The following is a 17,217-nucleotide window of genomic DNA, read 5'->3' as shown; positions in this document are numbered from 1 at the left end:
AGAAACAGAATACTGAACACAGACAGAGACAGCATACCTGCAAACATTCAACCAACAACAACTCATAACACTGTCGCGCCAACACCAGAATGAAAACTCTTCTTTACACCTAAAGTATGACTTTGCAGTGAAAGCTTCTTTAGCAGGGTGGACTACTTTTGGCTTTGTGTGATCTTAAAGGTGGGGTATGAGATGTTTTCTGGAGCATTTTTTATCATATTGTCTGAAAACCTCCTCACGACCCCATTGCACCCACCAAAATAGAATGTTTGGAAAAAAAAAAAATATTTTAGTCCATTGTAGAGGGTGTAGCAAGAGGAAATGTCTGACCAATAGAAGTAATGATGAGAGTTACTTCTATTGGATTCTGACATGCCAATCAACCGTCAGCCCCCCTCCCCCCTCCCCCCTGCGCATTCACAGACTCGTGACTTGTTCATGTGTTTTGAAGGCGTGGTTTCGAGGGGTGGGCTGAAGGGAGAGGCAAGGTTGTGTATTTTCAAAAATATAGCTTGCAGGAACCGTTTTTCAAAGATCTCATACCCCACCTTTAATGGTGGAGAGAGAAAGAACAGACGCTGCTGAGCTACTTGGTTAGAAAGTACAGTCTTAACTTAACGTAGGCTTGAATTTGTTAGATAGGACAATGGATATTTAATTTTTCTCAACTCGTCCTCAATCTGCATACCCGCATGTCCAAAAAGCCTTTGGACAACTGCCGGAAACTGAGCATCATTATGTTCTGAAGTCAGCCACAGTTTCTGTCTTACCATTAGCACTGACAGAAAGTGAAAGCCTGTCTTACTTAATTCCCAAAAACTTTGGATCACAACTCTCTTATTTGCAATTTAACAATATTAAAATATTTGTTTTTGTTATTTTTGGCAAAGTAATGCTTTGCCTTGCGGCATTGTCACCCTTATAAAAGTCTTTTGTCTGTAGTAAAATGCAGGCAATGAATTTACTGATTTTATCTTAAAGGCCTCGATCTACTTAAGAATTACCCTATGAATCAAAATAGCAGCATAAATATACAAAACTCCATTATGAATAATGCATTCAAGTTAATCCCAGTGCATATCAGGTTAGTAAAACAGAAGAAGACAAAGACACAATCAAGCACCATGGAAACAGTTTCCTTTTTTTTCCAAATAAAGGCTCAATGTAGAATGTAATATATATCTGTTGTGCTACAGTTCCCTGGAAATGAGCTCAGATCTACTTTATGAATATGCAATATCATCTTTTGACCAGTGGAGAGTTAAGATTATTGAAAATATTGAACCTTGTGTTCTTCCTCACACCTGAGGCCACTTCTGGGACCCATACAAATCCCATTTCCATGGCTTCTTGTTTCCCTCTCAATGTGCTTCAGAGAAAATTGCTCTTTCTGTCAAGAGCAAAACAGAAGATAAGTTGATTAAAGGCTTTTAAGGTTTCCCGGCTTTCCACAAGGTTTTTTCGCAATGCTACAAACGTACTGTAAATATACAGGAAAAAAAGTGCCTTCAGAAGAGTTGGCACCTTTGATGTGACTAACTTCACTTTTTGCAGATATTGAGATGCTGTACCCTTTGGCGCTTTGGTGTGATATTAGAAAACCACAGTCGAAGACAAACCTGGGCATCAGCATTATTACCAGTTGCATCAGCCATTATCTTGTCAACTTTTTTTCATCTTGCTGGTTGGTTTGGGCCTTTTACTTGTAAAGTTACACCTTTGGGTGTGTGGGTTCTCGGGTGCTGTGGTTTTTCCCAAAGTCTATAGTTGTGGGTATAAGAATAATCAGCGATTCCACATGTTTCTCTGTGGTAGCTATTTGATGGACTGGTGACCTGTATCAGCTGAAATGGATGGCTATTATTTTAGTTATTACTATTACTATTATTATTGCGACAAAAACTGACAAAATCTAAAAAAAGAATACAACAAGGAACCGTGAAACAAACAAAAAAAAAAAACAACAGCCCTAATTTGCTGGCGAGGCTCCTGCCTTATAATGACATCAGAATTGCACTGAACAGTTTTGCAGTGTGTATAATCAAATAGTGATTGCAAACAGTCTCTACAGCATGTTCTATTTTCTTTTCAATAGCAGCCTGTATACCATCCATGTTTTCTCCTAAGTGTGCTGCATGTTGTTGTTTTTAACCAACCTCCAAAATCTGTCAGAATGTTTTCATCCTTTGCTGACACATGACTTGCTGTTAGATTTGAAATTAAATGAACTGTTCATGCTGAGATTTTTTTTTGTCTACCCATAAAACAGTCACTGTCTACTACTCAAGGTGGATGTATTTACACAAACTCTTTCACCTAAAAGTGTTTTTTGTCCTTCCATCTGATCTCACCAGTGATGCGGAAATTTGGACAGGAGTTGTTTGTGGGTTGTGATTTGCTGGGCAGTCAATTCCACCACCCAATGCCTCTCAGCTCATATATATGGTAAATGACAGACTAGAAATTCTAAGACTGCATCAGCCAGTGATGAGACCAGTCCACAGTGGCTACAAGAAATCCACACAGAGACGGTGTAAAAGGTTCAGTGCTGTGTTTTTCCCGCTAAAGACTCCTTTGTCCGCTACACATGTTAAGGTTGAGGTGTAAGCTGCGTTTTGTAATGTATGATTGTTGTTGCATCTTTTAGTACTTTCCCTTGAGGGATTTGCCAAGTTGTTCTCGAGGTCCTGTCTGCGACACAGAGCCTTTGTCCATCCAAAAAGATTGCCGCTTACATTTTCACACCTTTTTACTCTATAGCCTATCAGAATCTGAGTTGTGCACAAAACTCATTCACTTCTAAAGAACACTAAGTCCTGCATAGTGCATGCAGTTCCATGCCCTTTACAGCTGAGAAAAAAGAAAAAGCTAAATAATTTGTTCCCACTGCAGGATCTGGCATGCAGTTTGGAGCAAAATCCTGCCCCAGCAGATGCTTGCCAATTAGCTGAGTGTGAAGATGTTTCTCAAGCCAGTGGGTGGACAGACCCTCTTCTGGCTGTTCATGTGCCCTCTGTAATGAGTCCTGCTAGCACTGGCAGCCTTGTTTTGTGGAAAATTTGATATTCAACAGTTGCTCAGAAGTATTCGGTGTATCACAGGATTTTGTGCCTCCCTGGTTACATGGCTTAGGAGTTTGTGGAAAACTATGCCATGGTTCTTTTTGTCATGACCATTAACTTCTGCACGAAGTTAAAGTAAGCAATTATGCGTTTTCTTATCAGGGATTTTCTGTGTGCTAAGAAGAGCTCACAGGTATCATGACTTTGCCTGAGCAGAAGGGCTGATAATGGATTGATGTGGAAATGTCTCTCAACAAGTCAGTGCGTATATAAAACACTCCCATTCAGACTAAGAGAATGTGACACGTCACAGAGTGTACAGTTGAGTTTACAGTATGTTTGCCGTCAGACATCTTTCTTCTGCAGTGTTGTATACAACGCGACGGTTCCTTTTTAGCTCACTGAGGATGATTACACTGTGCATTCCAAAAACCGTGAATTTTGCATGACAGCTCTGAGCATGTCACTGGAAAAATAAAACCATATATAGGTCTTCCAGGGTTTTCTAAAGGAGCAGCAAGGCTTCTTTAAATTTCATGTTGTATCGTTCACCTTCCTGCTGTTGACTGTTGAATCAATGCCATTCAAGGCCATTCAGGCCTCATCTTCTTTAGGACCCTTTTAAAAGTGGAAGGTAGTGTGGATTCAAACAGATTGAAATGCTGATGTTCAATCACTGAGTTCATGAGCTGATAGGATGTCCTCACCCATACGCACAGAGCAAGAGTTACTTTTGGAAAATAGCCTCCTTTGACACAGCCCTTATGCTCATTAGTTTTTATTTTCGTTTGGATTGGCAGTGTCGAGCTGGTATTAGAAAAGGTCCTGTCGTAATTTGTTTATCTTTGTATCTGTTGCCACAACACTGTGCAGAAGCTGGTTTTGTACACTACATGCAGTGAGTTGTCCAGTGAGTTCACGGTGCCATGCTTGACTTCCTTGAATTAATTAGAGGAGGGCGAGACTGAGAGCTTTTGGCAAATTACCGTCATTAGTGAGGGGAATTATATCGTAATGATCAGCACCTAGTTTTCTGGACAGTGAGCAAGAAATATCAGAAACTGTGGCAAATGAAGGGGTCAAAAGAAAGTCAAAGAGAATGTGAAATGATGAGTCGTGTTAAATTGTGGTGATGTTGATATAAAGTTAACTTAATTTTTCAAACATAAGGATAATTAATTAAAGGAAAAAAGAAGTATGGATGCACAGATACATCGGTCTAACTTCGGTATTGGCCGATATTCAGCTTTTTGACAGTTGGGGGGAGTAACAAAATTATCTTTAAAATTGGTATATGTATCTTCAGAAAATGCCTGCGGTGCATCCCTCGTGATGTATAACAGAAAAATAACTGACCTTGAAGAGGCGCAGAATGTTGGCCACCATGATTGACACTGAGCTGGCAGAGGCACCAATCACTCCAACCACTCTCTCTGGCTTAGTGATGATGGGTGGCCCTCCGCTGAGACATTTGACATCAGTTGAGTCTTTCTCAATCAGTGCCTGAACAAATGTTAGCGACTGCTCCAGAGCATGAGTGTCCCGGGAGCAGGTGTCCAGGATGCGAGCCCCCAGGGTGATATTAGGCAGCAGATCGTTGTCATTATTGATACGATCCAGGGCAAATAACATAGCCTCCAGCCTGTGAATCCCTTTCTCCTTCTTCAGCTCTCCACAGGCTTTGCCATCGTTTCCTCTCGCATGCACTGGGAACAGCCCACCCAGAGATATGTCCCCATCAATGCGTATTGAGTTTAGGTGTGTGTGGCCTGGCATTTTGGGTTTGGCTGCCAATGCGATCAAGCTGTAACAAGCCAGAAGCAACATCCAGCAGCAAACATCTCTGTGACAGCCATTCCACACTCTCTCAAAGCCTCCTCGCAGAGTCATAATGAAAGGCTAAATCTGCATTCAAATACAAATTCAAGTCCTTTGAAAATGAAAGCAGTGTGTACGCATATACCCACACAAACATGCAAATTTTTTAAGGTCAGCCACAACACTTTTCAGAGCACTGTGGTATTCAGAAGTCTCTTCTCATGTTTTCTATCTCTCACACAAATTCAGAGGCACTAATTACGCTGCCACGCTCTGTTTATCTCTCTTCTTTTCTTATTTCTTCTTTTTGTGTTTTACTCTTTCCCAACACCTGAGCGTGGTGGATATATGCAACTAAGCAGTGCAGGGTGTGCTGAGGCGCAGTCCACAGAGAGTCCTCTCATAGGGCAAGAACAAAGGCAGGAAGCTTGCTTCTCTTCTCTGGTTTTCCAGACGCACACAGGTACATTTAGCTTTCCTCAAGCAGGCAGAACGTCACAGTGGGGTCCACACTCGGTTCCTGAAAGGAGAGAAAAGGATGTGTGAGAGATGCTGGAGAATATACAATGGACTGAGATCATTTGGAGACAACTGAAAGAGAAAGATTCAATAGAATCTCATTCATCTGATATCAGTAAAGATGTGTTTACTTACAAAATGAATGTGAGACAAGCTGCTTTGTCATGCTCTATGTTTCAACTGACGTGATATTCAGAAGTATACAGCACACCGGCCTCAGACAGTTTAGCATCTGGTTCTGTAAATGTGAGCAGACCTGGACCCGGCACTCTGCACAGGAAATCTGCTTTGTGTTGCTCCCTTGCCGCAACTGCTTTCAGTGCACTGCAATGAATTATTTCTACGTGCCTTGAGCATAAGTGATTTGCTGCTGCTTGGCACAGTTCCATAAGCCTCATAACTGCACACTGCTCTCTTTATGTAGATCGTCTCCAGAGTCTTTTACCAAAAGATTATGGGATACAGTTCTAAATTAAGAGCACCGGATTCTGATAATCAAAGAAACAGGATTCCTCAAGTTATGAATGATTCGTCTCATTAGACATACATTCTCTCATAGTCTTGCTACCCCCTGTATCAACATTGGTTATGGGTACTGAGTTCTCTTTCACTTATATACATGTGTGTTTCTGCATCTGGTTTCTTCCAGACTAACAGAGCGATGATCAGTACAGGGTGGGAGAGGCTTGCATCTGTCCCTTTTTCTCTCAGTTAACCATCACACACATATACATACACACTCACACACATCTGCCAGGCTTCACACGATGCCATTTTTGTATGCTAACGCACAGCCTCCTGCTGCGGTGTGGCCAGTAACAGAGGACACAAGGGGAAAATTTTTGCTCAGGATCACAAAGTTGCATTACATTGAGGAGGCTGTCAAACCCATCACTTTGGAGTTGTGATATTTTGCAATCACTTTAATGGGGATGGAAGTATAGAGGCTGTCAGTAATGACTCTTTTATCGCAACAGTTTCCTCTAATCTCAAGTATATATTTGTAGAACTAGTTCACTGAACAGAAGGTGTCAAGGGATTTGCCACTAATCATGAATTATAGACAGCTTCGCCGTTAACTTTGGATGTTGAATCAAATAATAAAGGCACACAGCTCTAACACAACACAATGGCCTGTCGTGAGCTGCCTCTCTCATCATGCTGGGAACCAAAAGGAGATATTTATACCACTCTGTGCAGATCATCCTCCTAAAACACAGCATCTATAATGGATGAAAGCCTAGCAGTCACTGCAAAACATCTCATTCCTGGGGAAAGCCTGGAGGAGAAGGAAGAGGGCAGGGTAGTCACATCAGCTTGAATTTTGTAACAGTTAAGAATAGAAAATCAGGTTCAGAAGTAGACTGACAAATATGGTCAAAGAGGAGTATTTGGTAATGGTGATGGAGTGATGTCTGATTTTCAATCACTTTGTGCTTTTGCATTCACATCATTTAGAGGGGCCAAGCTGAATTGGTCTTAGAAAGCCAGATCTATCTCCACAATGTTGTGTAAGTGGTGAAAAAATGGTTTAAAATAAAAATATAAAATATTTTTTGTAGATTTTAATGTCCATTTGACAAAGGAACCTGGTAACATCAAATGTTAGCTTATTTTTGCATAAATGATGCAACTTGGAGGTGGTTGTCCCCTGTAGCTAAAGAACTTTTTTTTAAAGCAGTTACACACAGATACAGGAAGGGGAGAAGAATCAGCAGGCGTGTACCAGTAACTGACAATTAATGAGCCAAACTAATGTTATTTGGAACACAATGATTCCCATATGCTCAGTTTTGCTGTCTTTACACCAAAAGTTGTGTTTTAAACATAGGTTCTCCCTCTAGACTAAGTCAATTCAAACCCTTTCACATTGCCAGCAATACCACCAGTGCTCTGAGGGCTTTTATCTTATTCAGAACTGGTCCAGTTCAACTACAAAATGAAAGGATGGTATTACAGTGGATCTTGCAGGCTGTTGTGCACGACAGTTTCTGATGTGAGACAAGTCTGATGTAATTAAGCTGGTTTATTATTTTTGTCTGAACCACATTTGTCAGCTTCACACAGCAGGACTAAGAGCGAGCTGCCAGTTGTCTTGCAGGGAGTTCAAATCGAATAATTTGTCTTTTTGACTGTAAGCTTTAACCATCAGTTTTAGAATGCCAGTGTGGGACGTCACAACCGCTAAACATGCATTTCTATGAATGAAAAAGTGAGCCGTGCAGTCCCGAGTGTGCACTCGAGAATTACATGTCTTTAAACTACTGTTGGGTCATTTGAAGTGGGACTTAATGGCGATGAAGTTTTTTCCCTTTTGCATTCAAAGCCAGATATAACCCAGCTCTTAGTGGGCTTTTTGACCAGTGTGAATAGGGCTAAAAATATATATTTTTCTCTACTTTGTAAAGTTTTTTAGCATAGGTAAACTCTTTGTTTAAAAAAGCTCGTCCGAAAGACACTGCAATCAGATAAAGTCAAGAAGACAAATGTCTTGAGTGTTGGCCAATATTCTGCTAGCTGAGTCAGGTTTTAGGAATGAGCTTTGACATCTGAAGATAAAGTCGTCCCGGCATCTCTATATCAGTTTTGAAGGGGTGGACAGCAGGGCTCCTTTCCTGTCATCACTCTGCGAAACACTACATACAGAGTGGCAGCTTTACCAGATGTTCAGTCACAAGGCCCAGATGGGAAGAGCAGATAAACATCAGCTGTCTGCAGAGAGTGGGAGTTGAGGGGGAAATTGCAGAATCCACAGCGCATCCATCTCTCCTCACTGTGACGAGGAGGAACTCCAGTTTCCTCTGCATTTGACCAGAGCCCCCCGGATGCTGTGTGCGCTGCCACACTGAAGGCGAGCAGAGCTCTGGTTTTACCCCAGAAAAGGTTTCGATGAAATGGAGTCGTTATTTACTATGGACTAATTTCTAGACACATATTTTATAATCATACCCACAATTAAGCAAAAGCTTTATTTTCCTAGTGGGAGACTTTCAGTAAAACCAATTTACATCATTTGCATTTGCTTGAAGGTAACTGAAGGTAAGCCAGGGTAGCATTAAATAATTATAGAGAATTTTATTTCTTGACTTAAGAGTGTTTGCTTTTAAAAAGCTACTGATACTTTATAGGCTCTTTCACATATGCACTGCTTTCCACTAACCCGGTGGCTACTGAACGTGTCAGTATCATGAACGTCGGATCCCCCTGCTTTTCCATAACATTTTGCAAAAGGAATCAGCCTCGGTCGGACCTAGTAACTTATAGATATCACTGTCAGCATGGCATAAGTCTGAACTGCCGCAGTTACATCAACGGATTGATTTAGTCCTTGAATGAATAAGTAACAGTGTTTTGGCTACGATATTTAGCTGGAGAACCAAGTCATTTTTTAACATCAACTGAGCCGAAGTAACAAGAGAAAACTGTCCTTTAAAGCCTACGCAATCTTCGGAGACTATACTGTATCTTTTCAATAATATGTGTAAGTAAACCAGCCTAAATTATCTCCACCACTCAGTTTAGGTATGTAAAACTCAATGAAAGTATAGAATGTGGCATCACTTTTTTTAAATTTTGATGGCGCTACATTAAATCGTCAACACAACCATTTGTGAAAAAAAAAACTATATATTTATTGTGATTAGTCAACTGCTCCCATCATATTTTTTTTTTTACATAGTATTGCCTGTTTGTTAGCTTTAGAGTAATTTTTAGGGCAAAGCAACATGTCATTATTGCAAGACAGAATCTCTAGAAGGGCATGGAGAGTTTTGTGTGGTGCTGCAGCTTTTCCTCTGACAAACTGACAAACAGCCATGACTGTCTGAGAAGGTGTCTTCATCAAGTTTTTTCTCTAGGTTATAACAGCTATTACATTGGTGCAAATAATCACTCACAGATATAACACTGACTGTTCAATAAGTCTGTAGAAATTTGATCTTTTCTGCTGTGAAATGCTATGAAATTATACCTCACCTTATGTACGGTCTAATCTTGCATGAATGGCAAATATCACATGCCCAGAATCTATGTCAGTTATTGCATGCATGCGTGAGCGTGCCTGAACAGCCAGTGACTCAATGCCATCACCAAACAGATTGATGAAGCCATTAATGTCACAAATCTCGTGTCAGAAAAGCTTAAAGGCAACCATCAAGTAATCACATGAAAACGTGGACAGAGAATACAGTATATTCAGTTTTTGGGATAACAAACCCATTAGAAGGAACTGTAGTTTTGTAGATTTGTTTGAAGCACAAACAAGTTTAGTTCCTTGCAGGAAAGGAAGTTGAGTGTGGATTCAAGTGGAATCAAGTGTTAGAAAGCTGTAAAAAAATAAAACGAAAAAATAAAAAAACATTTATACATGAAAAAAAGTTACTTTCACTGTCAAATATTGAAAAGTTGTCAAAAGAAAGTGTTCACTCTGAATCAGCGACTGGCTGCCTACCAGCCAGCCACCACCAAGACAGAGTGACAAGCAAACTCCCACAAAGCCAGACTGTTTCTGAGGAAAAATGGCCAAACGTTAGGAGCCACTTTCCAATAAAAATGTTGTTGCTTGTTGGAGTTTTAAAAGGAGGTCTGGCTTTATTCTTTGTTTGAGTTGTACGTCGAGCTATAGATAAGAAAACGACATTTCTACAATATCCTCTCACTCTAACTCTCAGGCAGAAAAGTGCAGTTCTCAAATCTTGTCAACATTTCAGCTATTGCTTATGACTGATAGACCTTTATAGTTAGACTTTACATGAGCAACAGGAAATGTCTTGAACTGCTCTGTTTGTGTCTATCGCAAATGTGCCATCAACTGAACAAGAACCGTTTGATGATGACAAGAAAATCCTCTTCTGTATGGACTAAGTGTGAGAGGACACTACTTCAAACGTGCCGATTCTACTCTAGAGCCTTTTTATTATATGATGATGACATGTTTTATTCAGTCTGCAAAGAAATGTAGGAAGACACCCCGCTCAATTTTACACCCTGTCGTCACTGCACGGTGTCATAATGACACGCATCCCGCTAATAAGTCCATCAAAGCGAAGCGGGGTCTTTGTCTGACAGTGATGTCCTAATCCAGGGGGGGCTGCTGTCTTGGCCGTTACCCATCAGCAGAGGAGATACTTAGGCCCCAAAGGCCAATATGATCACAGTAGAAAATGGAGATAAAGTCCTCAGGAGATGAAGCATTACACTGCCTGCATGTCTGCGTGCTGGCCGGCTGCAAGTGCATATGAGTGGTTTTTCCAGCTTGAGATTTGTTATTTATTCCTTTTTACGACATGATCACAGCATGAGAGAATTATTCAGCTGTTCGTGATGAGATCAGGAAAAACAATCCTGTCTTCCGTGAAGATCTTTCTCACAGTTTTATTGGTTGGATTGTCATAAGGGGCAGAATTTCTTTAGTATGTGAAAGCAAGTACTCTATTTAATGTACATACTATAAATTGTTTAGGGTGGGTGGCAGATGTACACTATAAATATTTTAAACATGTTAAAAAAGAAAAAGCTACAATACGGCAAAGATAGGAATAATTTACGGTTGTTTGTACGTTGCATTTACTGTACATAATTTTACAATGTATTACTGTATTCCAAATTGAATTATATCACAGTGGAATAAAACTTTTACAGTATCCACCAATATCAGTAGGTTTATGTAATTCCACAGTTTCTACCAGCATGTTACACTTTATTTAGGAAGATATATTATAAGGAGGATATATTTAGCATTTTTTTAAAAAAACTTTAAAAACATAAAACATGCATATATTTATATATAGAAATAGATAAGAAATATAGATAGATAGAGAAAGATGGAAAGACACGACTAGCCTATATTGAATGATAACAATGAGTTCATAGTTAGTGAATCAAAAAACTGATCTCATAAGTCTCCAAAGAAAGCAAATCTCAGCAAATAGTTTTTTTGTCCCAAACTTTGTTGTGAAGATACCAAATATTAGTGCATAAATATCTGTGTGACAGCAGTGGGAGAGCACTCATGGTGTCTGTGAACATAAGCCAGTGGGTTTGTCAGGATTTGCGCTTATAAATTACAGTTATCTACTGTTATTTGTTAATTAGAAACATTTACTGTTAACTTACATTCCCATGATGTAAATTTTACATGAATATACAATTATTAGGTAATGCAGTTAAGAAATTCTGACATAAATTTCCAGCAGTTTTATACAGTGACCAAAGCAAAAGTCAACATATATGCGCTTTAAATTCAGGCACTTTGCTTATGGTCAGGAAAAGGTTGTGAGTAAGATGATGAACATATTTTATCTGAAGTCATTCCAGTAAACCAGTAAGCCAGACCGGAATCTTTCTCAAACATTAACTAATTGTTGCCAGTGCCTTAACATAACAAGGTTAATTTCCTCTAATGAAAAAAATAATCCATCCAGCACGATGCTCTCTTCAAAACATATTTGTTGTTGCTGATTAGTTGTATAAAAGCACATATCCCAAGAGAGACTTACAGCGAAAGAAGCTAGCATATTAAGAAAGAAAAAAAACACTTTTTCTGTGCTTTCGAGCTTATATTTGGGTGTGTGAATCTACTGCCAACACAAAAATGGAAAAACAAAAAAAAACCTGGCACTTTGTTTGGTGACCCTTAGGTGTATAAATATCTCACTCCAGGAGCTGTTCAGATTTGCAGTGGGTTTATACGTCATGCTTCCAGCTCAAAGCCAAAATATCCAGCCTAATCATCTAAATCTCCACCCAACTTCATGTTCCAACTAATGCTGCATTTTCTGTGCCTCGGAAGTGGGAACTTCAAACTCTTTTGCAGTGTCCCTTTTCTTTGTTATTAAAAGTAAAATCTTATCAGTAGTTTTGTAGTTCATTTAAAAAAGAAATGAAATAGCAATGATTTACCTGACTAGAAAGTCTGACTTTCTAGAAAAAGCATTCTTTATGTTTCCCTGTTAGTCTGCAATTTGAAATTCTGATTTCATATTCGTCATTGAATGCACCATCAGCGGATCCACCATATATAGAACCTCTGAAAACACTAAAAATCACAGAGTTTATGGAGCTGATATTTGATGGAAGAATTGCAACATGAGTTTCCATTGATGTACAAAGCTGCTAGCTGGTCGTTACACACTGTGGGGCGGTGTTTTAACAACCTGGGCCAGTTGAATGCATGACAAGATTTAGCCAAAAAGAGGGATCGGCACCAGCTGTCTGTGGCCAAACTGCTGATGATAAAAATGTCAGTACATGAGAATAAAATCGGCAGTCAAGTATTTTTCAGTTTGGTGTGTTTGGCGTGGTGTTAGTATTCGCTTTCAGACTATTTACTGTATGCTCTGTGATATGATAATAGTGTGCTTCAAGGGTTATTGAGTACTACCAATCACAGAAGATTTAAATCCTGCAGAAGAGAGGAGCGGAGTGAGTGTTTCCATGCCATAAGGTCATCGTAAAGAGAGGTGTAAATCCATAGTGAAAAAAGGAGCTGTTGTACTGTCTTTCTGTGTAATTTTGGATAAAGCGCGTCACTGATATTCCATTAAGACTTCAGGATATTGTGTCAATTTGTGAAAAAGGGAGCAATATGTCTACTTGAAATGTAATTGTCTCATTTATAAAGGTTCCGGGACTTCATCCAAGGAAGGAAATGTAATGCTGAGTTTTTCTCAGTATCATTATTCTGTCCCACTGACATTCTCTGTGTCATTCTCTGCTGAAATACAAAAGAAGCAAGAGCTTAATTGTTATTGACGTCAAACTGATGACTGACTATTGTCTCTAGACAGTATAGGCACAGGCAAAAAAAAAGCATGTTCTCCGTGCCAAGGAGTGACAGAGCCTCTGAAAGCAGTGACTCACTGGTTATGGCATTTGAGAAGAAAACAGTTTATTTACATCTCAGTATCTGTTTGGAGGAGAGAATGTAATTCAGCTTGGAGCAGGATAGACATGTCTTGTTTTCACAATTATGTTTGTGTAATTGCAATTTTTCGGATTTACTGTTCTTGGAAAATAAGGGTACATGGATTGAATCACTGCATGTTTCACAGTGGATATATTGCCATGGAGTCAGCTAGTTAGCCCTGATTTCCTGTCATTTACCAATGATTACATTTTCATCAATTTGATCAGTGGAATCCTGTGAGTTCCACAAGATCACGGTCATGAGAAAGTCAGATACATATGAGCTAAAGACAAAAATTCAGACCAGTCATTGTCCAATGGTAGCTACATGCTCATTTCAGTGGAAGGGAGTTTATTTGTTGCCACCATCGCCTTGCACATGCAGAGGACAAGGGAATGGATCAAAGTGAAGTTTCAAAGCAATCTGTTGGTTTCCTTAACTGGGCAACTTTTTGAAAAAATTGGCTTTTTATGAATTGGACTCATTTGGAATTCCATTCATTTAATTTGGATTATGATTGGATAACAACGAATTGGATTGTAATTGGCTTCAATTGGGCTTTATCTTTGAAGTGCCTTGAGGTTACATTTGTTGAGATTTTGGGCTATATAAATAAAGCTGAACTGAATTGAATTCTTTTGATTGGTTGAAGTTCACTCATGACTTTAATAGACACATCCTTCTTCCACACCTATGCATCTTTTTAAAGTGCCTGCTCCACATTGTTCTGTGAAAGAAACCATCAGATTTTAGTATTCATCTTTTAACAAAGATTTAGGTCTGAATTGGTGAAATTGCCGACGTTGGTAATTAATTGATAATGTCTCCGGTCCTCCCAATTTATATAAAATAGCCTGTATTAAACAACTTATTGATAACTAACAAGTGCAAGTATATTTGGGTGATCTTTGCAGTGCGGTATTTCTCATCCCACATCTTTTTTTTGACAGTATAATGTTTTACATTCAGGTCGAAGACAACTATGAAGGAAAAGACCTCGAAGGCAATTCTTTTGACAGCCGAACAGCCATTTTATCTTCGTAATAATAAGTCCAAATAATAGTGTCAGTGCTTCCTTTATCTTTTTTTGAATAGGATATACTGGATCAACCTGTACAAAAGGAAGGGATAATATGCCATCTTAAAATGTGATCCTCCTCATTTCTTTGCAGCTGTAACTCTCAATGCTTTCGAACCACATCTTTTCCTGTGTTGTAATGTGTTGAGCGTTCTCAGCCACATTAGAAAAGCCTTAACTCTTGACTAACCCAGTGAGAAGATCCGGGGAATCTGTAATGCTGTGTGGGAGTATTTTGATAGCATGGATTGGGTTCGCTTTGATTTGCTATAAATATCTTAATAAAGAAAGGTGTTCCAACCCTTCAGTAGAGTTTCACAGAATCCGTGTCGAGCTGTTTCGAACCTTTTGTGATGGCACCTTACTATGAAGCGTCAAGCTGTTTTTTTCAGTTATTTGTCATCCATCCAACTAAGCCAAGTTTGTCTTGCTCTCTCTTTGCAATTATTCTCTCCACATGAAGTGGAAGTGGAGGTCACACTTATTCTAAAAACCTGTGTCTTGTCTGTGATGAATGAATGCGAACGAGTGCGCACATTGACGCAAACTGTGGCAATTGGGTATGAAGGGAATTCATACTTTAAGTGGCTTTCCTCTCACGCAGTGTCTGTGCTTGACCCCCCACCTCCCCTAATTCTGCCTCACAGTTTGAAAACCACTGTCCTGGACTATTGGAGAGCTAGAACAAAGTGCTCCACTAAGAGTACTGGGTAACCTCTGTGGCAAATTCTACACAAATCACAGCAGATGCATCATAATCTGAGTCATTTCAATGTTAATTCTGGGCGAAATGTTCCTTGTGTGATGATTCAGATTCAAGATAGAAGACAAAAACAACAGGATAAATGTGCATTGGGATATAGAGTGCCTGAAAGAAATAGCATCATTATTACATGCTTCATAACTATATAGAGGCTATCTATAATAATCCAGTCTCTGTAACAGACATCGAGCTCCCACCTCAGAGGTAATTCCCATTTTCTACATTAGTCTCTTCTCCTTCTTCAGGACACATTCAATTAACTCGCTCCACCAGAGCTGGAGATATTGGGCCGGATTCATAATGACTCATTAACAATTTCTTCATGCAAAATGCAGATTCTCTTAACAGTGTGTTGCTGCCGTTGGCTAATAGGGAAGGTATTAATCTAAGAAGAACACCTAAGGGTGAAAAAAGCCAAATGAGACATAACAAGTCTTTAACCAGGTAACACTGGGAAGATCAACAGATCAAACATACTAAGGCCTATAGCTGCTGGAATTGTAATGTGTGCTCTATAATCTATGGTCATGTTGCATCTTTGCTAATTCACTAGATCCCAAATTTGGATTGATTTGATTCTTCATTTGCATATCAATACAGACTGCATGCAGATCGAGAGCAAAAAAACTATCAACTGCACTTGTCATAGCAAGAACGCTCTTGTTGCCTCAATAAAAGCCTCAATCAGAGTCCCAGGATTGTGTTAATCAGCTGCACTGTTAAATGCCCTTTTACACAGATTGTGGGCTACGTGATGCTAAGTACAAATAATTTTAACACATCCTCCTCCCTATATATGGAAAATGTGAATAATTCATGGCAAAATCCTTCAAGGTTCTGCCAGCATATGTTCATTAAAGAGTAGAAGGCTTGTAGGTGGTGGAGGAATGATATAATTTAGACTTGGTGATTCCTTTTTTTTTCCACTTAAAGACAGATTCATTTTTTCCAAAAGAAAAAAAAGATAAGAAGTGTGGATATGAGGAGCAGCGAAGCATTAAGTGAAAAGGGCCCAGTCTCAGCCTTTGTGTGTGTCCCACTTAGCCAGATCTAATTTTTCATGTTGCACTACAGTTTACAACATCAACACATAAAAAGCACCCTTTGAGCTTTTCTGGAGAGGAGCCAAGCGCAGTAAGCATTTGAGTCAGACTGTCCTAAATGTGCCAAATGAGATAGACGCAAAATGGTGACAGAACGCAGGTTCAGCTGCAGTATGATGCTTTATATGCAAAACTAGACTGCAGATACTATTCAAAATAATGCCAAGATGACTATTATATCACTGTGCTATGTTATGTTAATGTAAGCGCAGCTGCTGTGCAAAATCATCATTTAGAAGACATAACAGGAAATACGACACAATGTCTAAAGAGAAAATTGTGTTTGCTGGAATTTGTTTTACTTTTTAGCTGTGTGATTAATTTTTTTTTGCAATGGGTTTTCTTGAACATTATTTTCTCTGGTCGATTTATTCTGCTTTTGTCATTGTGTTTTGCACCACAAGCCCACTGTAAACCGTCTGTGTTGTTCATTGTTGCGATGAAAACAAAAGTGAATAGAGTCACTGCATTAATGCGTCAATAAGGTAGATGTTAAACATCACAGTTGATCCACAAGTGATTTGCCCGAGTCTCCAACCAACTGAGTGAACCTGTTGTTAAATTAAGCTGTGACACTGTCCAGCAGATCAATACACTGATGTCATGCATGGGGAGCAGCACAAGAGACAGAAAAGAAATGAGAAATTAAAATGAAAAGATCAACATTTGAATGGATCTTCTTTCCTGTAAGAGCTGAATTTAAAGGGATAGTTCGCCTCTTTTGACATGAAGTTGTATGACATCCCATACTAGCAATATTATTTAGGAATATTTTATTAATATTGCTAGTATGGGATGTCAAAAATAAAGCGTTTTGCTTGTCAAAACAATATGCGTTCAAAAGAGTAATACATTTGCATCAAAAAAATCGTTCATCCAGAAAAAGTCAGACCTCACAATCGTTTGGCTCTATTTTCTCTCCCTTCATGTCACTCCGTGATTGCCACCTGCCGATAGCTGCACCTGTT

At 39.3% G+C, this 17,217-nt stretch overlaps 1 protein-coding gene across 1 annotated transcript in view; it reads right to left on the bottom strand.

The window, feature by feature from the left end:
* The window catches only part of LOC142389839 (metabotropic glutamate receptor 4-like), a 204,368-nt gene that overhangs the window by 134,643 nt on the left and 52,508 nt on the right, over positions 1 to 17,217 (bottom strand). Inside the window, exon 2 of the mRNA XM_075474992.1 lies at positions 4,419 to 5,400. Coding sequence (XP_075331107.1) covers positions 4,419 to 4,952 — 534 coding nt within the window. The 5' untranslated portion in view covers positions 4,953 to 5,400. The remainder of the gene's footprint in view (positions 1 to 4,418; positions 5,401 to 17,217) is intronic.

The sequence above is a fragment of the Odontesthes bonariensis genome, chromosome 10 (genome assembly GCF_027942865.1).
Source record: "Odontesthes bonariensis isolate fOdoBon6 chromosome 10, fOdoBon6.hap1, whole genome shotgun sequence".
NCBI lineage: Eukaryota > Metazoa > Chordata > Actinopteri > Atheriniformes > Atherinopsidae > Odontesthes > Odontesthes bonariensis.
The sequence above is the reverse complement of the archived record's forward strand: the minus strand, read 5'-3'. Positions and strand labels throughout refer to the sequence as shown.